Source organism: Sturnira hondurensis, unplaced genomic scaffold (genome assembly GCF_014824575.4).
Source record: "Sturnira hondurensis isolate 20B ecotype Veracruz unplaced genomic scaffold, ASM1482457v3 Scaffold0021143, whole genome shotgun sequence".
In the NCBI taxonomy this organism is placed as follows: domain Eukaryota; kingdom Metazoa; phylum Chordata; class Mammalia; order Chiroptera; family Phyllostomidae; genus Sturnira; species Sturnira hondurensis.
In genome coordinates this window covers 26,404,182-26,428,008 of record NW_028093774.1, presented here as the reverse complement: position 1 = coordinate 26,428,008, position 23,827 = coordinate 26,404,182, and the positions used below count along the sequence as shown (strand labels likewise).

Here is a 23,827-nt window from a genome sequence, read left to right as displayed (position 1 = left end):
ATGGCGTCACAATGTCCACTTCCTGAATTCACTGCGGTGTATTGGTAAGCAGAACGGTGGCCTTAGGCAAACCAAAGAATGCCATGCAAGATGTCTGTGTATACCATATTTAAAACCTGCCCAATATTTTGTGACTACATGAACTTGTTCAGGATAATGGAATCATATCAGAATTTGGGGAGTACAGTTATAGACCACAACTGCCCTTGTTGATTTCAACAAACTGTGTGTGTTAAAATTTAGTTAATGCTATCCAGTAATTGTATAATTTTAGGCATATGTTTCCAAAGTCATGCATTTGTTCAGTTAATATTTTTTGGACAATTAATTAAATGCTGGAATTCCCCCCAGGGGTTCTCTTTTCTAAACATTGGACTTACAAGATGTAAATACACTGTCTTGTGAACCAGTGTACTCTGATATTGGAAAGGAAACTCAACATCAAGCAGGGCGGCAGCAGGCGTTCTTCAGTGGGACCAGTCTTCTTGGCAGTGCACATCTAAGAGTATTTCCTCTGTCCTTCAAATGACGTTCAGGTGCAAGGGAACAAGAATTTCCCTAGAAGAGTATGGGAGCCACCAACTTAGGGCTCCATGTCCTAAACGGGAATTAGTATTCTTGCGATCTTAGGCAGCTTCTAGGGGCCTCACGAGAGACATGCCCAGTTACAAGGCTTACCACGTTTGTGGAAACCCAATGCTATAGTTTGCTACTAGGTATTTATAGTTTATAAATTATGTATAACAGTTCCTTCCAGTNCTTCAGTGGGACCAGTCTTCTTGGCAGTGCACATCTAAGAGTATTTCCTCTGTCCTTCAAATGACGTTCAGGTGCAAGGGAACAAGAATTTCACTAGAAGAGTATGGGAGCCACCAACTTAGGGCTCCATGTCCTAAACGAGAATTAGTATTCTTGCGATCTTGGGCAGCTTCTAGGGGCCTCACGAGAGACATGCCCAGTTACAAGGCTTACCACGTTTGTGGAAACCCAATGCTATAGTTTGCTACTAGGTATTTATAGTTTATGTGTATAACAGTTCCTTCCAGTACATATGCAAGGTATTTTTTATCATTTTTACCATAGAAATGTTGCCTAGTGAATGTTACCATAGAAATGTTGCCTAGCTGACATTTCATCTTTATCAAATTTTCAGGAGACAAGAGTTATAAAGTCAACCCAAGGTCAATTTTATCCTTGGAGATGGATAAATTTTTCATTAATCCTTTACTCTGCAGATGCATTATCTGTAGAAAATTAGAAACCAATGATGAAACTGACTACAGGTCAGTCTGCTTTTTATTATCACCATGCGCTGGCAATTTTAAACAATACCAGTGATAAGATGCTCCTCTCTCCCAGTGCAGACCACTCCCACCATCCTTTCCCTTAGTCGACTGCTGTGCTGATGCCAGGCACTGCGCTGACTGCTGGGGATACAGCAGCATGTAAAGTAGACACGTTCCCTGCTCTTACAAAATTTATATTCTGGTGGGTGAGATTGGTGGGGGGCGTGATCTTCTATAAACAAATAAATAGTAAATGAAATGAAGAAAAAGAAAGGATCAGATGATAAAGAGTGGTAGTAGAAGATGTATATGCCAAATATCTGTTGAAGCTTACCCCACATTAGCCCTTTTACACTCTTCCCTAAACAATAAGGCTGGAAGCCTGAAAACTCTATTTCCCAGGCTGTGGAACACTTAGGTTTTGCCACTGGGGTGCATTCACATATTTGAAGGTGGAAAGAAGTTACCAGAAATAGAATCTCCTTAGAATATAATTCTAAGTAACATCACTTTCCCCCAGCAGCCCTGGGTATTATGGTGACTTCCTGCAGTTACTGATCTTTAGTAACCAATATGTAACCAGTCCCCTGTATTAAATCCTCCTTTCTCCCACCCCCTTCCATTTCTCCCATCCCCCTCTCCCACCTCAAGGAGTTTTGGTTTTCCTGTCTTGACCTGATTGATAGAGTCTCCTATTTCATATGGGGTACTCAGGCCTCACTGCTAAGGTAAAATTAAACTGGGACTCAGAAGGCAGTGAGGGCACACGTCACGTGAAGGGAAGTGTGTTCCAAACAGCAGGAACAACAAGCAGAAAAGCCCTGAGGTAAGGTGTGTGCTTGTTCTGTTTGAGGAGCAGCCAGGAGGTCAATGTGGCTGAAGTACAAAGGGGAAGAAGGGAAAGCAGCAAAGTAAAAGGAGAGGAGCTTGGCGAGGTCATAGAAACAATCCCATTTTTTCTCAGTAGCCCATTTTGAGGAAGAAAAACATAATGTGAAATATAACATGTCTTAAATTTTTAAATGTTAACTCTGACTTCTATGTGGTATGTTACATAGGAAGGAAAAGGAAGAAAGCAGAGAGACTGGTTAGAAGGATCTGCAGTACTCCAGCAGGTGATCTGGGCCAGAGTGGTAGCAGTGGAGGTGGTGAGAAATAATCAGATCCAGGGTATATTTTGAAGATAAAGACAATAAGTTTTGTTAGTGAATTCAAAGTAGGATATAAGAGACGGTGAGGTGTCAAGATGAACTCCAAACTTTCCAGTCTGAGCAATTCTAAAGATAGTTGTCATTTACCCAAATGAAAAAGATGTAGGCAGTAGAAATCAGAGATTCTATTTTGGACATGTTAAATTTGAGATACTTATCAGAAATCCCAGTAGAAATATTGAGTAGGCAATTAAGTTATGTAATCTCGAGCTTAAGAAAAAGAGCAGAGCTAAAGGTGTATATTTGGAAGTTATTGGCATATACATAGTAGGGTTTTTTCATTTTTTAGGATATACATAGTATTTAAAATCACAAGACTAACTAAAGTCACCTAGGAAGTACGTATAAATAGAAGGCAAGGGATGCAAGTTGACACTTAGGAGGCAGTTGTACGTGTATCTTCCTCCTCTTCACCACCCTTTATATTTCCCAATTGTATTCTCTAATTTTGGCTCTTGATGACAGCATCTCTTTATTCATAGAACTTTAGATAGTGACCACAGATCTCTAGACTGGGCAGCAGTTGGCCAGCTGCCAGTGTCTTCAAGAAGTCAAACTGCATGCTTGTTATCTGCTTACCTACAGTGCTGGCAATAATTATTCCTTTAGTAGATGCTGGTCTTCTAGTTTTTAAGGTTCTGTTTCAGTTCCCTTCAGCCATATTTTATAACTCATTCCTTCATTCAAGTTTTCTTTCTCTCTCTTTCATTTTTTTATAATTTTCTTGGCCCCTGTCAATAGCAGAGGCCTGTGCAAATAAGTTTGAACTTTAAATATATACGGTCTGTCTAAAATCTTCACGTAATGCTATTTGGGGCCTTCCACAAGCAATTGCTGTTATAGAGCTACAATCTTTAAATCCTTTTCCCCACTAAAAAGAGAAAGAATAAGAAATGGAGTACCTACTAAACCCAGGGCTGCTATGTGCTTTATAAGTAAAGTAACACTGTGAGGCTTCTATAATTACCCAGAAAATTGACAGTCAAAAACAAAGCAGTTTTGTAAAGTATTTTGTGTAAGTGCTGTAGCCTTGTTTCATAGCTAAGCTGTCTTGCTGGAATAACTTTTCCCACTATGCCACAATGCTTCCCACTAGAGCTTTCTTAATTTCATTTCTCCAACTTTTCGATAGAAGTCTCTGAAATCTATCAGGTTAGATTGTGCATTACTTGCTTCAAGCTGTATCATACTTCTTGTCTAGACTGAAGACCATGGCTCACTACTTTAAAGTTGCCTCACTAACACTTCACATAACTTCACATCTTTAATCTATTCCTTGCTTCCTATGTTAATACCAAAACTGGATGACTCCATCCTCCACCTACAATTTTGCTCCCAAGCAGAAAAACTTACTGAAAAAAATTCATAAAACTGAAATTACCATGGCAAATTTCTGCCATTTGATATCAACCTGGCACTTAAGAGTTGCTCAGTAGTTCTGACATAACTGTCTTGTTGATTTCCTGTACATTCCTGCAGGGCGTAGTTCATTTGTGCCTTTGACAGCTCCTTTAAACCTCAGCAGCAGCCCTACTTTCTCACTCCTGCCAGATGACCTCACTGGTGACCTTTATGGAAAAAATAAAGCTAAAAAATACTTGTCAAACTGAACTAGATAAGGGTTCCTTCATTTTGCCTTCCCTTTACCTCAAAATTTCCCCCATTCCTTTAGCTGTCTTTCCCACGATCTGAAAAGAAAAATTAGGACAAATTTAATCAGATAACCGAAAAGTCTTGGGAACAGTATTCTTAAAACAAACAAAATACATATGGCTCACTTTGGCCTAAGTGCTAGATGTGTTACCATAGATAGAGAATCCCCCACCAAAGAGGCTCAAGAGACCGCTGTGAAGTGCAGTGTAACCAGCATGAAATTGCGGACGGCAAGGACTCCTGCCCAACTCATGGTGGGAGCTCAGTGACCGGCAAAGTCCTAATACAAGGGCAACTAAGGAAACTCGTCGATCATCCACAACTAGATAGATGAGTTTCTGAGCAGGGAGAGCACCACCTTGACAAAGTCTCGGTGGTGTCTCAAAAAGGGCAAGTTACAGAAGGATGCGTACAGGATTTTGAGAGTTTGTCATGGGGTGGGTTTAAGGTAAAAGTTTGTAAGTTTTAGGCAGAAACTAGTCGGATTTTGTAAAAGTGAGTTGCTGAACTAGTCTTATCTTTACAGCATATGAGCCCATGTAGACTTAACCATGGTCTCTATTTGTTCAGTCTTATGTTGAAGCATATAGGTCTGAACAAGCTTCTGCTAAAACAATTCGACATAAGATAGCTTGAGTTATATATCGTGGTTTGATACAGTTTATCTTGCAAGTTGATGTTTCTGTTTTGTTTCTCAGAAGGAAGGAGTTTATAAGCAAGATAGTGAATTATAAGGCCTTTACAGAAACTCAGACATACTGAATGCCTGGAATTGGGGGATGGGCAATATTGATAAGAGAGTGGATGAAAACATTGGGTCAAGGAGGATATCGATTAGGAGGATATCGATTCTTAATGATTGAGACATTTGGAAAGATAGTGGACTGCAAAGGGGGGGGAAGAATCAAAGTTAAATGTTTGAAAGCTGAGAAGACAGTGGTACCATTGACAACAGAAATGGGAAATCAAAACTGAACATGTGGTAGCTAGGAAAGTAACAAGATATGGGGACCATGGGTTATGTTTTATTTAGTTTTTCTTGTTCATTCTAGAATGTAAAGTTCTTTTTAATGAAAGTTTAGTTGACACACGATATTTCATTAGTTTCAGGTGTACAGCAGTGATTTGACACCTCTATACTTTATGGAGTGAGCACCGTGAGAAGTAACCACCTGGCACCATAAAAGTTACTGTCATATTACTGACTGTATTCCCTGTGCTGTACTTTACATCCTCGTGACGTATTTGTGTTTTAAGTTTGTACCTCTTAATCCCCTCCACCTTTCTGCCAATTGCTCCACCTCCCAATCCTCTGGCAACTTTCAGTTTGTTCTCTGTATCTATCTACAAATCTGTTTGTTTTGTTTTGTTTGTTCATTTGTTTAGTTTTTTTAGAGTCCACATGTAAGTGAGATAATACAGTATTTGTTTTCCTTTGACTTAACTTCACTTAGCATAATACCCTCTAGGTCCATCCATGTTGTTGCAAATGGCAAGGTTTTATTCTTTTTCAGGGATAAGTAATATTCCGTTGTGTGTGTGTATAACTTCCTACATATCCATTTATCTATTGATGGACACCCGGGCTGCTTCCATATCATGGCTATTGTAAATAATGCCATGATGAACACATGTATCTTTTTCGAATTACTTGCTTCGTTTTCTTTGAATAAGTGCCCAGAGTGGAATTTCTGGGTCCTTTGTTTCTTCTTTAGATTTTGTTATAAAGTTTATTTGTCTGGTAAAAATATTGCTATCTCAGCTTTCGTTTCCATTTTTTTGTGATATCTTTTTCCATCCTTTTATTTTCAGTCTCTGTGTGTCTTTCTATCTGAAGTGAGTCACACGTAGGCAGCCTATGTAAGGGTCCTGTTATTTTACCCATTCGCCCCCCCCCCCATGTCTTTTGAATGGAGCACTTAGTCCATTTACATTTAAAGTGATTATTGATAGGTTTTCTGTTGTGGTTGGGCCACAACTGCTCTGAACGCACTGTCAGGAGAGGCTGGTGTTGGCAGGCTGGCTATGAGGCCTGGCCACACCTGTTCAGGCACGGTGGTGTGGAGGGCGGGCCTTTGGTGTGGCTGGCCACAGACCCTGCTGTGTGCTCCTGCTGACTGAAGCCGCCAGCCGGGTGTGGCAGGTTAGGAACCACTTTGGGTCCTGTGCGGGTCCTCAGGGAAGTACCGAGGTAAGGTGAACGGTGTTAGCAAGGCTAATGGAGAGTGTCAGAAATGGCACCTGCCAGCATCAGACCACGGAGATGGAAGGAGAGTAAAAGGGGGAAATAAATAGTGCCCACCAGCACTTCAGACTCTGGAGAAAGTTCCAACAGATCCCTGTCCCTGCAGCAGATGCCCTAAAATTAGTCAGTGTATCACCTTTACCTGTGACCCAGGTGCTTTTCAAACTGCTGCCTCTGTTCTGGGACTTGGGAAGCGCGCAGCGTTAGTGTCCTGCAGCCCTTTGGCTCTCCCAGACCTAACCCCTGCTGGTTTTCAAAGCCACATGTTATAGGGGCTCCTCTTCCTGGTACGGGACCCCCAGGCTGAAATTCTGACCCCTCACTCTTAAGGGGTAGACCTCTGCCATTGTGATACCCTCCCAATTGTGAGTCACTGCACAGGGAGTAGGGGCCTGGTGGGTCTAACTAGACTGAGTCTCTGCCCCTCCTACCTGTCTCAGTGTGGCTTTTTAAAAAATATCCATAGTTGTGGAAAATCTTTTCTGCTGGTCTTCAGGTAGTTCTCAGAGGTAGTAGCTATGATATAGTTGTAGTGTTGGTGTCAGTGAGAGACCGAGAGCTCAAGATCTCCGTAGTCCACCATCCTGAACCCAGAGCCAGGAGTCTCGCTCTTCAAAGGCAGTTTAACTTCTCTGTGAAATATTGTTCCTTGTGGTTGGTGCACTGTCCCTACAACTACTTTGTATTTTATTTATTTTGTATTTTAGCTGTAATAAGTTTCAGACATCATTCCAGAGATGACCAGAAGTATAATATCAGAAATTAAGATTCAGTTTTAAAGGGGAAGAAATATTGTAACTTTTTTCTATTGCAGCATATTCAGCCTGGTAATTTTCCATTCAATTCCTTATGCTTTCTTTGAAAATACTTAAAATACACTATCAATCCCATCCCCTCATTTAACTAGCTGTTATTTCATTGTGTCAGTTTTACAGACAATAACTGATTTTCCTGTGATCTCTAATTGTTCTGTTATCTCTGGAACTGTTTACAGCAAAATAGCAGAGAGGAGCATGCATGACAGAAAACACACTAATAACAGAGGAATCTTACTTAGTTGGTGGTCTATACCATGTTGTGGGAAAAAATTATATAAGCACGCAGTTTTCTATCTGAAACAAGTTATTTCATTAATAGAGTTAGAGAGCTGCAAGCCCTGGCCTTTATAAAGTTATAATAATTTCATTAACAGTATGTTAACTGAGATCAGAAAATTAATCTACACTGGCACTGCAATAACAATTTTTCAAGCTCAGCCAGTGACTAATAATGAGAGTGGGTTGCAATGGCACACGGCCTCTGATTAAGTTAGATTAGTGCAGCACATGAAGAAAAGACTCCCAGGCGACCCTAAGTAAGACAATCAGAGTTTTTCTCCAGCTATTACAAGGGGACAGTTTGTTGCAAAGCTACTACTTTTCCAACGTAAAGCCAAAGGTCCGGCCACATGAGTCAAAAGGAAGAATGAAGGAGCTAGAGGTTATTGTTTGGGAGAAGTGAGATATGCAGCCTGAGTATTGGCTTTATGAACAGCCTGAACATCTAAATGTACAGGCTTGTATTCAACCTCCTAAGATAATATTCCAGATTTTTCTCACTTTGAATGTATAGTTTTTTTCATTTTATATTTATGAAATCAAAGTGCATCTTAAAATTAATATATGAAACTAAAGTTGTGTGTTGTGTGTGTGCATGTGTGTTTGTAAAGACTCCCTGCTCTTAAGTATTTTACAATCTAATATGGCCAAATCCACATTCACATTAGAAACTAATTTAATCTATATGAGCATCTAGGAGTAAACAGTATGAGAACAATTAGGGCGAAATAGGTGCCCTTTCAGTACCATATCATAAAGAAGAGAAAGCATATCACTTATGATATATTAATGGAGTATTCACTATCTCAGTTAATCCTACCAACTACTATAGTAAGGTAGTTATTATTACTATACCGTATAGGCAAAAGTAGGTTTACAGTTGTGAGTACATGAGACAGTTTATTCTTGTATTATTATTTATTAATTATTATACTATCTATCTGTATTATTACTATAAAGCTACATTTGTTCACTCCAATATATTATAAATGAGGAAATTAAGTCATAATATGTTTGTGCAACTTTAATTTGAACCTTATCTGGATCCTCAGCTCCTTCTGCTACAACTGTCTAACTGGAGCATCCTAACATAGAAGAAGCATCTTATATTTTCCTTACAGACATATGATATTAGACATTAAATCTCTAAAGGGCGATTCAGTTCAGAGTTCATGCCATTATATTTATAAATAAGTATTACTTGTTCAAGTTTGCTAATAAAGAGATAAGACATCTGTCTCTTTCTCCTTCAGATAAGTTTAACTTCTTAGGTATTGTTTACTCCTCTTCAGAAAAGAGATCAAAAGCTTGAAAGAAAAGATGAGTGATCATTCTCGAGACTATCATGTCCCACAGTCTCCACCTCAAATGGTCTCAATGAAAGACAAATTGGAAAATACTATTGGGAGTTAAAGTTGAAGTTCTTTTATGTAGTTTGCCCTAGGAAGCAATCACTGGGAAGACCAGCATCTCCAGAGACTAGTGTCGAATAAGCCAGAGCTGGGATGATATTCGTCCTTCTGTTTAGTCACCATTTAAATTTTTGCAACACCATTTTTTCATTTTCCTAGACATTCAATAATTATTCAAAGACCCTTAGAGCATATATCTTCTACGTGCCAAATACTGTCATAGATGCTAGATACACTAACCTCTGTTGGCTAGATCTATTTTTTCCTTTAACAATAGGCAGTATTATCCTGAGAGAATAATTTGTGGTGGGTTTTTGTTTTTGTTTTTGTTTGTAGCTGCTAAATCCTGAAGATGACCTCTTACCAGGAAAAATTCGAGACAGCAACCGTTCAACCCTCTTAGCCACAATTCAGGAACATGGTTACCCCACAATCAACTTGGGGATTGTAGGAGACAAGTAAGTATTGGACTTATTTTTAAATTGTTCTTGTACAAATATGAATTTTGGGAGTACTGAGTAGGTGGTATTTTTGCTTAAGAAACCAAAATTAAATACCATAATTTTCACTTATCTTCATTCTTCAGAAGCCCAAGAGTTGTGGAGCTGCTGTGTCTGTGGGGGACAGACGTGTTCCTAGAATGCCTATTACAGTAGGAGAAATATGTTGCTATCCTACGAGTATATTAAGTTTATAGGAATCTTTTGATAGTGTTGTCTTTGACCTAGTGGAACTAATGGTGATGGTGTTTTATTCCTGTTCATACTTTTACTGTTTCAAGAAAGATAGGGAAGACATGGGTGAGAAGAGTAAGAGAGAATGTCAAAATTAGCATTAACTGATTCTTTGAACTTTAAGCACAATTGCATTCTAGGGCTTCTATATTTATTTTTGCATCCTTATGTAATCTGAGTTTCTCCAGGCTTCACCCCCTTATAAGTTCAAAGGGAAGCCCATTAACTATAATGTCCATCTCTAGCAGCATATTTACTAAATTAACTCATCCCTCTGCTAAATTCCCCACATATTTCTGTGAATCTCCAACTATATCTTTCATGTGATCAAAAGTAAGTCTGTTCTTTCTCAAAAAGAACAGACTTACCACCATGCAACACTGCTACTCAACCATCTTTCACCAGGCACTGTTTCCAGGTCTCCAGAAGTAGGCCTGCTTTTAGTAACTCCAAAATATCAGCCAGGTGGAGACACAGCTAGGAGACAGACCTGTGTGGTGGATACCATGATGTATCTATCACCCATAATCGCCCTCCTCTCATCACCGCCTTGTCACTGAGTAGCTCATTATACCTTGATCCTTCACCCCTTGAGATGAGTGCTTTCTCAGGGATCAGAGAGGTTCTGAAGAGGCCCTGCCCTACCACTTCACAACGGACACTCTCACACCTCCAAACCCCAGCTTAGGCTCAAACTGGGCACAACACGTCAAATCTCCTCTGTAACCTGAGAAGCAGTAGCTTTTATGTCATCTCACCTTTTAAAGGTCTCTTCTTTCCTCAGGATTTTATCTCCTTCTCTGAGGACATTGGAGTAAAGGCTGTGAGACATATTTTCAAACGTTATTCTTTTTAGATTCTTCACAATTTACGTTTGCCTGGATGTCCTTAGAGAAGCCCATAGCTAAGTACCGGCCCCCAGAGAATGCATGCTGGTGAAGCCAGTCACTGATTACCTAATATGGCCCTGATCCAAGCTCCCCAGCCCGATAGAAAGAAACCACTGAAATAAAGTGGGTGGGGTGGATAAGGGTAGGTATTTGAATTTGCACCTGACTAGTCACCTCTCCTTCCATATAAACTTTAAACACCTAAGACTTATCCTGGTGCAGATACATCTTTTAAAAAGGCAAAAGTTAACTTCTGAGAAAAGATAGGACAACTCAGGAGAGTTTCAGAAACACAAAGCAGGCCTGAAACTCTGTAGAACAAACCCACCAGGTTGTTCAGGTTTGTTTCCTATCTCCCACTGGCTCTGGCCCTCCCTCCAAGAGCATTAATGAGCTCTAAGAAATAGCATAAGGCAAAGGGGCTTGGGGAGCGTGTGTCATTTTAATCTCCATCTGTTCTGGACTATAACTCTGTCCATTTTCTTTTCTTATTTTGGTACTCTTATATACAAAAAAGAAAGTTACTTGATACACTTTATATACTGCTATTACCTTACTATAAAAGCCAAAACACCATTGAAACGTTCACATATTTGTCTAATATTTAGAGGCTACTATTTAATTGTCTGGGGCCCACACTGTTGGTTTGTTGTAGACATCTCCTAATAATTAATGTTCGTGTTACATGTAACTCCAAATACATCTTGAAAATAGCATATGAAGAACAACAAAACTATGAGAAGAATATGGGCAATTCTGAGAATGTACAGATCTCCAGTGTATGTCCTTTTCTTGGATTGAAATACCTTCATAGAACAAAACTTTTTTAGAAAATACAATTGATACAAATCTAGACCTCCTCAGCCTAGAATGCTGTATTGCAAGGGCCCAAAGGAAATGGTTGGGAATGCAGAGGTGGAATGTGGAGGAAAGACTTTATCACTCTTCTAATGGAAATCTGTGCTGGGAGTTTAGCAAATGAGACCAGGTACAGTTAGTCTGCAGCCTGTTGATATTCTGTGAAGGTTGCCTCCCTCTTCATTCTTTTCTTTCCTATGTAACCATTTACTGAAGAAAGTAAGTGTTGTTACACAGAGCTCTACCTGGAGTTCTTCAAGGCAGCAAAAGGGGTCATGACAGAAACTGCCCTGTGTTTAAAGCAGAGAAAGAAGTAGCTCAAGAATGTCAGCCAGGACACAGCCCTTACTCAGCTATGACAGATAAGAGGAGGGAGTAAGAACTCTGTTCCTGTATTTACAAACAGATTTGAGTCTGGTTTTGAAATTCTGTTGATATATGATTCTACTTCTCAACTCTTATTTTTATCACATATCCAGTTTTAACAATCAGTATTAAAATTGTACAATAAGACTGTGTAACATATTTGGATTGAATGGGACTGAATTTTGCCTTTGCTTATTGTACATTTTATTTTAAAAAGAAGGTACAGTGAAGATTATGGGAGGGATACTTCAAATACTTGAGAGCTAACAACTGTATTTTAAGAGCATTCATCTTTAAGTATTATGTGTGTGTTAAAATACATTCCTTGAGGTATATTTTGTTGTGTCAAACACAGTATTGTGGGGGTTCCCACTGTTTTCCTCTAAAAAGAAAAATTTTGAAACCCAAATATGTTCAGTGAATTTGCTTAGCATTATACAAGATAGTGGCAGAGGTGTGAATGGAATCAAATTTTCCTGAGATTAATAATCACAATTTCCTGCTAATAATAAATATAAATGTGTCAGAAGAGAAGCATCGCTATGGGAGAGTGGAACATGAAGGAGGAATAGTATTTCTATGGTTAGAAGAAGAGAGTATGTTGAGTAGGAAACATGGAAACAACAAAAACAGAGACGTAGAAATAAACAGCCACTGCAGTCAGATCAGACTGATCAGGAGGAGGTTCAGGTGAGGAAGGTAATGGAAGGAGATTTGGTAGAAACTTTGAGAGACTTTGCATTCCAGGCAGAACTACTCAGTTTAGTTAAATTTGGAGCTCTTTAAAGCAGAATTGACATAACAAATCATTATTTTAGAAAGATAATTTGGCCAAGGTGTATCACATGGACTAAAATTGGAGGTGAACTAGAAATAAGAACAATGCAATTTTTTTATTCATTATTCAGTCAGTCAGGATGGATTGATTGTGTACCCATACAAATCACCTGGAGATCTTATTAAAAATAATGATTCTTATTCAGCAAATCAGGGGTGGGCTCAGACTTTACATTTCTAACAAGTTCCCAAGGATACCAGGCTGCTGTTCTATGAATCACAGAAGGTAAGTAGGATGTAGTAAATTCCATCATTCATCTATTATAAATGTTAAGGCAAAGGCAATTGAAGATACAAAGCTGAAATGGACATAGATTTTGCCCTTTCGATTACATGTATTAGAAGTGTACTATAAATTATATCCTAGTAAAATAAGAAAAATGGTTTTAGAAAGTTCCAAAACTCAAATTTGGAAGTAGAGTTAAAAAGAAATATTAAATCAGCCCTGGCTGGTATGGCTCAGTGGATTGAGCACCAGCCTGCAAATCCAAGGGTCGTTGGTTTGATTCCCTGTCAGGGCACATGCCTGGGTTGCAGGCCAGGTCCCCAGATGGGGGTGTGTGAGAGGCAACCGATTGATATTTCTCACACATGAATGTTTCTTTCTCTGTCCCTTCTCTCTCTGAAAATGAATAAACATGTTCTTTAAAAAAGAAAAAGAAGAAAGATTAAATAAAAATTCATTGTGAAGTCATTGTGATACATAGAAGAGTCTCAATGCTGATCAACCTTCACCTGGATTATAAAGTTGTGTTTAAATTGTATGTGTCTGTGAACACAAGTAAAATGCCTGCAGATCCCAGCTATAGCTCTCTCAACAAAATTATACATTTCTCTTTAGCAATATACCATTTCTACTTCTTCTTGCTTCATTTATAGTTTATCCTTTCTTTTTTAGGACACATGGACAACAACTAAGGGGGGTGGAAATGGGAGGGAGATGGAGAGCCCGGGGTGGGGGGTGAGCTGGGATGGGAGTAAAAGACAGAAGACTGTACTTGAACAACAATTAAATTTTAAAAAAGAAGAAAAAGGTTTTATTCATTTACACCTAGAGAGTGGAAGGGAGGAAGGAAGAGAAGGAGAGAAACATCAACATGTGGCTGCCTCTCACGTGGCCCCCACTGGGGACCTGGCCCACCACCCAGGCATGTGCCCTGACTGGGAATCAAACGGGTGATTGGTTTGATTGAATCAATCAATCACCCTTTGGTTTACAGCCCATGATCTACTGAGCTATGCCAGCCAGGGCCCTTCCTTGGTTTTCGTAGTTTCTCTTACAATGCTCATTCCCTAGATGTAGGTGACAACATGGCTCACTCTTGGCTTTCTGTCCTTCTAATTTCTTATGCTAATGGCTCATAAATCTTATCTGAGTCTTCAGTTCCATGCCTAGAATTCACCTGCTTACTACATATGTCTTTAAATTCAGTATCCATTGAAAACTCAACATATACAAAACTAAACTCATCATCCCCACCTTTTTCAGTGCCCTCCCCATTAACACCTTGTTCCATTTCCTATAGTTCTTCTATTTCAGTGACTGCTCCCACCATCTACACAGTCACCCAACCCAAAAAAAGCCTTAATGGAAGTTATTACAGCTCCACTCATATTCACACCTATATTTAAGGACTGGAGATTTTTCCCTCCTCAGTATTTCTTCTCTACATTCCAATCTCTTCATCCTTACCATCCTGGCTTAGTTCAGGTCTCCATTTATTTTTGTACAGACATACGAGACTAGCCTCGTAACTGGTCTCCCTGCCTCAAGTTTTGTTGCCCGCTAACTCACCATCTATTCTGCTACCATTATGATCTTTCTAAAGTGCAAAGTATATGCCTGTGGCAGAATTGAGGTTTTATTATATATGGGTAAGCATACTATAATAATTCAACAAGCGTTTGTGCATAGTTATGCTATGTCAGGCATTGTGCAATCTTCGTTACTACAGAGATTAATGAAACAGTTATTAGTAAGAATTATTAATACAAAGAAGCTTTTGATTCTATTCCACTCCTCTCTTTCCTCATCCATTTTCTCCAGGCTTCTCACCCCAAAAATGTCTGTCTTTACTAATCTTTACTGAGTACCTACTATATATATACAGGTATCCAAATGTAAATCTACAGTTGTGAGTACTGAAATAATTTATTCTTGTATCATTATTTATTCTTGTATTCTATATTTTTCCATACAAACAACTGTAAACCTACCTTTGCCATCCCCTGCATAAAACTATACTACATTCTTTTACTCGCTTCTCTTATTTAAGCCTCATGAAACATTAGAGCTGCATATCTTTTATCCACATTTTATAGATAATACTGAAGCTAAAAAAAAAATAGCCTGTTCAGATTAATGCAGCTGGCAAAAGGCAGAGCGAGGAGTCCAAACCAGGCCTGTCTAACTCCTGTCTCTTTTTGCACTACCATGCTGCCCTTTGAACTGGGTTAACGCCCACAATTCATTAATGTTGAGGTCAATAATCTAAATAGGCAATATCCATTTTCATGAATACAACTCATAAGTAAATAGTAGCTGTGAATATTTCAAAAGGCAGAGAGGAAAATTTAGTTTAAATTTTAAACTAAATGCTGACTGTGTATAAATAAATTATGAGAAACTAAATTGCAAAATTTGAGATCTTTAGGTGATACAGAAGTGGAGACAGTGGCAGGAAGGCTTCATAAGTAGTTCAGGTTGCTTTCCAGATTTCTCAATAATGCTTTGTACACACAGTAAAATAGACTACTCTCCCTTCCATAGAGAGAAGAGCCCCTTTTCTTTTTTAATCTCTTCCCTTTTTCCTTTCCTCCCAAAACTGGTGGGGCTACTTTTGCAGCATGTATTACTATGGATAACTTGTTATATCAAGTTTGTACTATCTTCTCTAGGGAGGAGAGGGAGTGAAGGAAAGAGAGAGGGAAAGAGAGTGAGAAGAGAGAGTACACACAATGTGAATATATGATAATTTGGTAGTCAGACCTACACTCATTCAACTTACAAATGACCCAGGTTCACAAATGGCTACCCCTATTCTTCTCCTCCCTACTCACTATGTAAGCTCTTCTATCACTACTTTAAGAGAAGGTCGGGGAGAAAAAGCTTTTTGAGAAGTGAAAGAGTTTAAAAAGCTACGAACGAACAGCAAGAACAGTTTAGCAGACAGTTCATCTCTTTGTCCCCTGACCCTCAAGACCCAGTCTATTGAGGAGAAGTTTTATTATTTTAGCCCCAAAATCCTCCACACCAGCTAAATGTGTTCTGTTTATTTTGCTATACCTTCTGATAAGCTAATATTTAGAGATCCATTTGTGTTAAACATTATTCTACCTGAGAGAGTTCTTCGCATATTAATGTGAATTTGTTCAGATCAGACATCCACATCTCAGTAAATTTGTCCTAAATGAACATGAGTAAATCATTTAGAACTTGGAGTTCTTTGAGGCACAGGGCAAACCCTAGTCAAGACCACATCAGAACTTCAGTGTAGCCAGATACAGGAGGCCTGACAAGAAGTGCATTTGGCAAGAAGAAAGAACAATATAGCAAGGTAGGTGGCAAGATACCATAAACAAATGCCTTATGTTTGTCTTCCATCTTGTTTCCCAGTTCAGGCTGGTAATTCAACCACATAATAGTAACATTGTGAGCTAAATTAAGGTTTGCTTGCTTTTTTTTAACTACCCTTGACTCTTGCCCCCTATCTATATTACTGTTTTTTTTTTACAGAAATTTGTTCCAGGTTCCAAACAATTTTTTTATATACACTCTGGAAACATAACCTGTGAGTTAGGGAGTACCTATGCAAAAAAGACTCTCCTGAAAGAGTCAACTTCGTACTGACTGCATGATATCTTTTAATACTATTAAGACATTGAAAGAGTTTAAATTGGGGATAATATGATCATCTTTTATTCCTGGATCAGTTTTATGTACACCTTAGGCCATTGTCCTAAATATATATTTGTAATGTAACTTTTTAATCTTACAACAGAATAAATAAGTGTTCATTGAAGAAAATTTAGAAAACATAGGTTAAAAAAAGAAATTAACCCATAATTCTATTTCCCAGTATTACTCTTCTTCAGTTCTTTAATTCTATGCATGTATACTATATACGTTTGTGTGTAAGAAAACAAAGAAATTGTATTTTTATTTAACCTTCTTTTCTACTCAATATATTATAAACATCTGTCCATATCATTACATAGTACTCTGCTATATTATTTTAATGCCACGCCTACATATTATTCTCTAGTATAAAATATGATATGATCTATTTATATAATCCCTTTTGTCAGATAATAGGTTGTTTCTAATCTTTCTCTCAACTGCAAGTAAATGATGAACATAGTTATAACTAAATCTTAGCATAGAATGCTATTTGAAAGTTTTTAAATTTTTATTTTTTTAATGTTATGATAATTGTTGAATATCTTCCATATGCAAAGCGATGTTAATAGGAGCAGAAGAATGATAAATAAAACAACTGCTGGTAGGCAGTTCATGAAAAACCAGTTGTTCATGCCTTTATTCTCAGCAGTCAGGACAGTGGCAGTGCGTAGTAGCTAGTCACTTGGTAACTGTCAGGAAGCAAAGGAAAAGGAAAGAGGGGAACACCAAACGTGGCCTGAATGTGAAACTAGTCAAGCCTAGAGATTTCTGGCTGGTCCAAACTAGTGTGAGTTTATAGACTCCTTTTTTACAGAGGGAGTATATATATATATATAGATATATACACATATATCTATATATACATATATAGATATATGAACCATATGTAAGAACATATAAAAGCTAAGAACCATCTGATTTCACTCCTATGTGGGACAGACTATTTCTAAGCCATCCTATTTCTATATTGAATATAGGTCAGTGGGGGGGGGGGGGTCCAAGATGGCAGCTGAGTGGTGTAAGCTACACTAACCTCCACCCAGGATCAAATTGGAATTACAACTAAGTTATAGAAAAGTCATCCTGAATAACCAACTGAACTCTAGCTGGAGAGAATATGGGTCAGTAGATGCCCTACTTTTCCCCATGGCTGGTTTGGTAACCAGGCCTCCTGAGGAAGCATGAGCTACTGTTTCCCTACCGTGTGGGGAGAGTCTAAGACAGAGGAGGGTGTTTGTGTAGGTGAATAAGAGCAGTTACTACATGGACTAACAAAGACAACCGTGGCCAGACTTGGTTAAGATATCGGTCATTTGAACACATACATATTTCTCTGTTTTTGCTTTTTTTCCTTTCCCCTCAATTTCCTGATAAAATTTCTTAAATAAATTGCTACCTTTTATCGCCTACACACAGTGGAAAAGGGGTTTGCTCGTATTGAGCCAGGGCACTTTCTTTCCCCCTAGGCTATCAGCTCCATGATGCCTAGGACAAGTGCTGTTTTGGTAACGCTGCATCCACAGAACTTGGGAAGAGTGCATCTCCCAGATCAGACAGTCCTGCCATCTTTTCGTATACCACCCTGTCTTTCAGTGGAACTTACAAACTTCCAACTATGTAACTGCCCAGCAGACTCTTACAGGGTCCCTTAAAGTGAGTCCGAAAACCTTAGCCGTAGGAGCAGACCAGAAAGCCCAGCACCGACAACAGAACTGCCTGAGTAACTAAGACACCTCTTCATAAAAGGTGCAATGGAAATTTTTGCAACTGGGGCGATTCGTTTTATATTTCTGAAGAAAAAGAAGTATAAGATGGGATAAGGGTAGAATTCCAAATGGATTTAAGAAGCTTCTAATTTAAAAAGCTAAGGAGCTGCTCCCTGAGACTTAAACAGATGATGTTCCACATTTACCTCTTCAAATATAACAGGCAGTAATCATGATCCAGATACACAGAATCTACTTGGGGAAATCTTTTTAAATAAAGTGTAACATTAATTGAATCTATATTATTCCTAAAACTGATTTTAACTATTGAGTTGTGTATACTTCTATGCCAGCTGTAAAACAGCTCAGTAATACAGCCTCCAAACTATTGACTTGGGCCTTCTATCCTTTCAAGGCCTAAGAGGCTGGGACATTCCCATGATTGAGAAAAGGGTTCCCGTTCTGGAAAACTGGAAATCACAGAAGCCGGCCCCACTCCAGTCGTGCTGGGCTGGCTTGGCTCTGTCATAGATGGTGTTTTGGGTTTGAATTGCCTGCTCCTGCCTGCTGCTGCCAATTTGTGAGGCTGCCTCTTCACATTAAAGCATGAACAGAAGGGGAATAAGCATTGAGATAGCAAATAGGATTTTTATAAACTGGCACATTTAGCAGGAATTAGCAAAATAGACTTAACGGTACAGTGATTATTTGGGCAAAGCCCAGTGCCTTACATCTTCCAGTTTGTGAATGAAACATATGCTGACTTCCTAGTGCTTACCTAATGTTCTAAAAGTGGAAATCTCTAATTATCAGGGAGAATTTGATCTGAATTCAATTCGTTCTTGTCATCTTTATATACTGCCTACTTCCCTTTTCTGCACAAAATGCAAAGAATTAATTTCTGAGTCAACATAATAGATATCTTTTCTGACCAGTGATCAGCAAAGGTCTCTGATTTTTATTGATTAACCAGAAATATTCATTCTATTTTAACAAGCATGTGTTTAATAGCAAAAATATTCTTCCTACTCTCAGAGACAGACTCCTCTAGTGGCTTTTACTGTTGACTTTCTTAATCCTTAGGAGTTGATGTTACTGATTCTCCTAAGAATATCCTCTAGGTTTTACTGGACTTTTAGAAAGCATTTTCTTACTGACCCCCATAAAAAGTCTTTTCTAATTATCCTAAACCAGTATTAATTATTTTGTGCCACTCAACATTGAAATCTTTTCTCCTTATATGCATTTTACTTTAATTTTCATTAACATATTTGAATTCAATCAGTGATATTAATTTCATTCACTTTCCTAAATTTTTGCCATATGTTTTCCACACTACCTTGTGAACGTAAGTCAGAGACTGTGCTTTCTTCTGTCTTTATCTAACTCCACGCCCAGTGGGCCTGGAGAGGGACTCACTGCTGGCTGCGTGTAGTATGTAGTTTTATTCCACACATGAAGTAGGCACCAGAAAATATTTGTAGTTAAAGAATTTACCTTTGACCTCTGAGGAAATTAGGTTATGTCCTTAACTTTTTTTTGTTGTTATCTTGGTATGATCAACTGCCATTATCCTTAACCTCCAATCCCCCAATTTTTCCCATTCTCACTGTCATCTTCACTCGTCTTAAAATGATGCAGCTCACAGTTGGTGTAACAGATGAAACAGGAAACTAATTAGCAAGTGTTGTCCATCTGTGTGTTTATATTAAATATTTTAAAATAAAACTGCATTTGCATTCTGTATGCTCTATCTGAAATCCATAAAATCTAAACTTCAGTAAAAGCTCCGTCTTGGTTTTGAATTTTCTTGTAGACTTCATAGTAAAGAAAAAAAAGGCAGAGTAGAATCAGGATTATGGTAACTTAAGGCAGATACAAATTTCAAAAAGCAAAAAATCCTGCCCTGACTGATGGAGCTCAGTTGGTTGGGTGTCATACTGCAAAGCAAAAGGTCTTCAGTTTGATTCCTACTCAGGGCACACGCCTGGCTTGTTTGGTCCCTGCTTGGGGCTTGTGCAAGCAGCAACCAATCTTATGTTTCTCTTCCTCTCTTCCCTCCTCCTTTCTCCTCTCTCTAAAAGCAAATAAATAAAAAATAAATAAAGTCTTTTTTAAAAAGAAAGCAAAAAACCCTGAAATAAAAGTAGGTCTCAAAAGCCCCCTGAAATCTGAAAAGATCTAACAGTCGAAAGATATCATTGACGTATACCTACTTCCCAGAAACTGATTCATACATAAAGTTTGAGAAAACTGCTTTTATTCTCTGATAGATGTATTTTGAGATATACTTCTTTTTTCTCTTTTCTCTAGCTTTCCTTTAAGTTTAAGCTTCTTTTACATCTGACTAAGATAGAACTCTAGGGAGATTGTTGGTCTTATGATGGTAGCCATCTCCCAGGCTGAAATAGCTTTGAAAAGAAAAGATGTTATTTTTTATGCAAGTCAAATAGTCAAATGTTCTTGATGTTCAAAAAGTGAGAGGGAGAAAAGTATGATCTACAAGATGATTATTATATTGCAGTGCTTGAGTCAGTTTCTCCCTCTGTGCTCTTGTCTATGTGGGAAGAGAAAATGGTCATTTTATTTATATGAATTTCATTATTTCTATAGGATCACAATATGTTAGAATTGAAAGGAACTTCTGATGTTACCTTAGTCAAATCTTTCATCATTGGAAGTGTTAGAAAAAATTTCTAATTAGCCATCAGGTTTTTGTTTGATACTTCAGTGAGAAAAATCTTACTTGCCTCATAAGGCAGCATATTTTATTGTCATATGGCTGTTATGACACAGATGCTTTTTCCATTTCATTGAGCTGAAGTCTTTATCACTTTTTCTTCCATTCACTCATCCTGATTCTGCCCTCTAGCATAACACCAAATAAATTGACTCCCTCTTATATATGACAACTGTTCAAAGAAAGTACTATTTATGATTATGTAAATGTCATATACTATCTTCTCTTCCATCCACAGACAATGTAATATCATTATAGTTGTGATCGTTGTACACCATCCATTCCCAAATCTACTGTGGAAAGAGTGAGTAGAGACCAGGGTTTGTTCAGTTCGTTTATTGAGTTCCTACAATGTGCAGGGATCTGGCAGGGCAATGAAGAAGCTTTGATAATACGAGACCCTGTCCTGTGAAACAGTCATACATTGTTGTTTCATCTTTATAAACTTGACTTTAATCACAAATTGTTGCTTCTCTTTGTCCTTTTTAGTTCTTCTAACTTGAAATTCCACTCTGACATTAATATGCCACTCCTGCTTTTTTGTTTGTTTACATTTTCTTCTTGGTGTCTTTTTGCCCTACCCTTACTTTCAGTCTGTCATTTTTAAGTGTATCCCTTGTAAATAACATTTCAATGGGATTTGAGCTAAAGAGAAAAAAAACTCAGTCTTGCATCTGTCTTAAGTTTGTGTAACCCTGTTCCTGGCATGGCCTTTATTTTGCTTTACCATGAAGTTTGCTATGAAGAACATCCCTTAGTGTTTCTTTTCCTTTTCCTGTTTATGTTACATTTGATGGTTACTGTTTGTACAGCTTTGTTATTTCTTTCTTGTCCTTTTTCCTCATGTTGGTTTAATCCAGATAATATTTGTTTCCTTTTATCCCTTTATTATTTTTGAAGTTATGCTGTAGTCTCACCCTCATGCTTTCCTTCCAGTGTCTGATACTCATAATCAAATATTCACTTCTACAGTACTGCGTTTTACAAAGATGTTAACTGTATCCTTCCTGCAAGGTGTTCCCATGTCTTTTATTCGTCTCCTGCACCAGGAGACTTTAGAATACTTTGACTTCCTCCATCTCCTCCCACCCCCTCAACTTTTAGGTGGTATTGCTGTGATCATGCTCTTATTTGCAGGTTATTATTAAGTTTTCTTTCACAGTATGTCTCTACAACTTCTGAGGAAATTCATATGTAGTACATATAATTCTTCAATTTATTTGATCATTATATATATATTTGATTTAGCTATATATAGTTATGTAAAGGTGTGTGTGTTTCACTAGCTTTCTGCTTCTCTTCCCCTATCTCGAAATCTCTGATTCATTTTTTCAGAACATTATTTATTGATTATTCTCTGAACTTTGGCATTTCCATAAATATCAGTCTTCTATCCTGATTGGTGAATGCTATCTGACTGGATATAAAATTTGGTGGTGGCAGGCTTTTTTTCTCAGAACACGTTCATTTTAATCTACTGTTTTATAATTTTTGGTGTTGTAGGTAAGAAGTCCAAAATCAGTATTCTTTTTTCTTAGTGACTCTGACAGCTTGTAAGATTTTCTTTTTATCCTTGAAATTACATAATCTTACCAGGACATTCACATACACACACACACACACATACACATCTGTCCTAAAAAAATCCAGCCATTGTTAATATGAGAATGGTCTACACAACATGGATGTAACCTGGCAGCCAACAAGAGTGGACTGGAATGCAGGTGCATGAACAATGGCAACTTCACTGTACTAGTCAGTGGGGGGTGGTAGATGCCATTTAGTGAGCGTGTGTACTGTGCAGCTGTTGCATTCAAAATGACTAAGCAAGTAGAGCAACAGATCTACATCAAATTTCGAATTAAGCTTGAACACTCCTCCATGGAAACTATTTGGATGATTCAGAAGGTCATGGCTATGGATAACTGGTGATTGGCAACTTCATCACAACAATGCATCCACTCATGTGTCACATCTTGTGCACAGGTTTTTGGTGAAACATCAAATTGCCCTGGTGACTCAGCCCCTCTACAGCCCAGATTTGGTGCCCTGTGACTTCTGGCTTTTCCCAACATTAAAATCACCTTTGAAAGGGAAGAGATTTCAGACCTTCCATAATATTCAGGAAAATATGATGGGGCAGCTGATGGCAATTGGGAGAACTGTGTGAGGACCCAAGGTGCCCACTTTAAAGGGGACTGAGGCGTCATTGTCCTATGTGCTATGTGTCTTCAATAAACATCTCTGTCTCTCATAGTACATGGCTGGATACCTTCTGGATATACATACACACCCTGCCTGAAACTCAGTAAAGCTTTCGATCTCCAAGCCCAGGTCTTTTTGCTTAAATCAAATATCCTTCTGTTTCCCCCTCCATCAGTTCCTTTTTAATCTTTATGGAATTTCTTGTGATAATATGTCAGTCTTTTGCTCTGTCCTTCAAGTTTCTTATTATTTCCTGCATGACTCCCATCGTTTTGTGTTTTTGTTCATTCCTCTGAGTTACTTCTACCACTTGGTCTTCCAGGCCACTAATTTAGTTTTCAACAGGGATATAGTCACCTTCTAAATTTTTTAATATAGTCACTACTAAATTTTAAAATTTGAAAATTATGGTTTTTGTTCCAGACATCCTTTTAATGTTGTAAGTGAATCTCCATTAGTGTTTTAATTGTTTGTTGTTATTGTTGTTAAAATTATATACTTCCCCCAGCAGTTGTATTTCACTGTGAGATGTCTGAAATATTATGCTTATTATTCCACCCACTATCTTAAACTGCTGATATTTTTCTTGCCTACTGAGAGTTCCATTTTCCCTCTGCCCTCAGAAAGCTAGCTCCTAAGTCATTAAAACATGAGTTCTTTTAAAACATGAGTATTATTGTCATTAA

At 38.1% G+C, this 23,827-nt stretch overlaps 1 protein-coding gene across 4 annotated transcripts in view; it reads left to right on the top strand.

Annotated features, from left to right (window-relative positions):
- GPHN (gephyrin) overlaps positions 1–23,827 on the top strand; it is a 478,645-nt gene that overhangs the window by 412,893 nt on the left and 41,925 nt on the right. For all 4 annotated transcript variants that reach the window (XM_037031472.1, XM_037031470.1, XM_037031473.1 and 1 more), the window contains one exon: positions 9,241–9,362. In XM_037031472.1, coding sequence (XP_036887367.1) covers positions 9,241–9,362 — 122 coding nt within the window. The remainder of the gene's footprint in view (positions 1–9,240; positions 9,363–23,827) is intronic.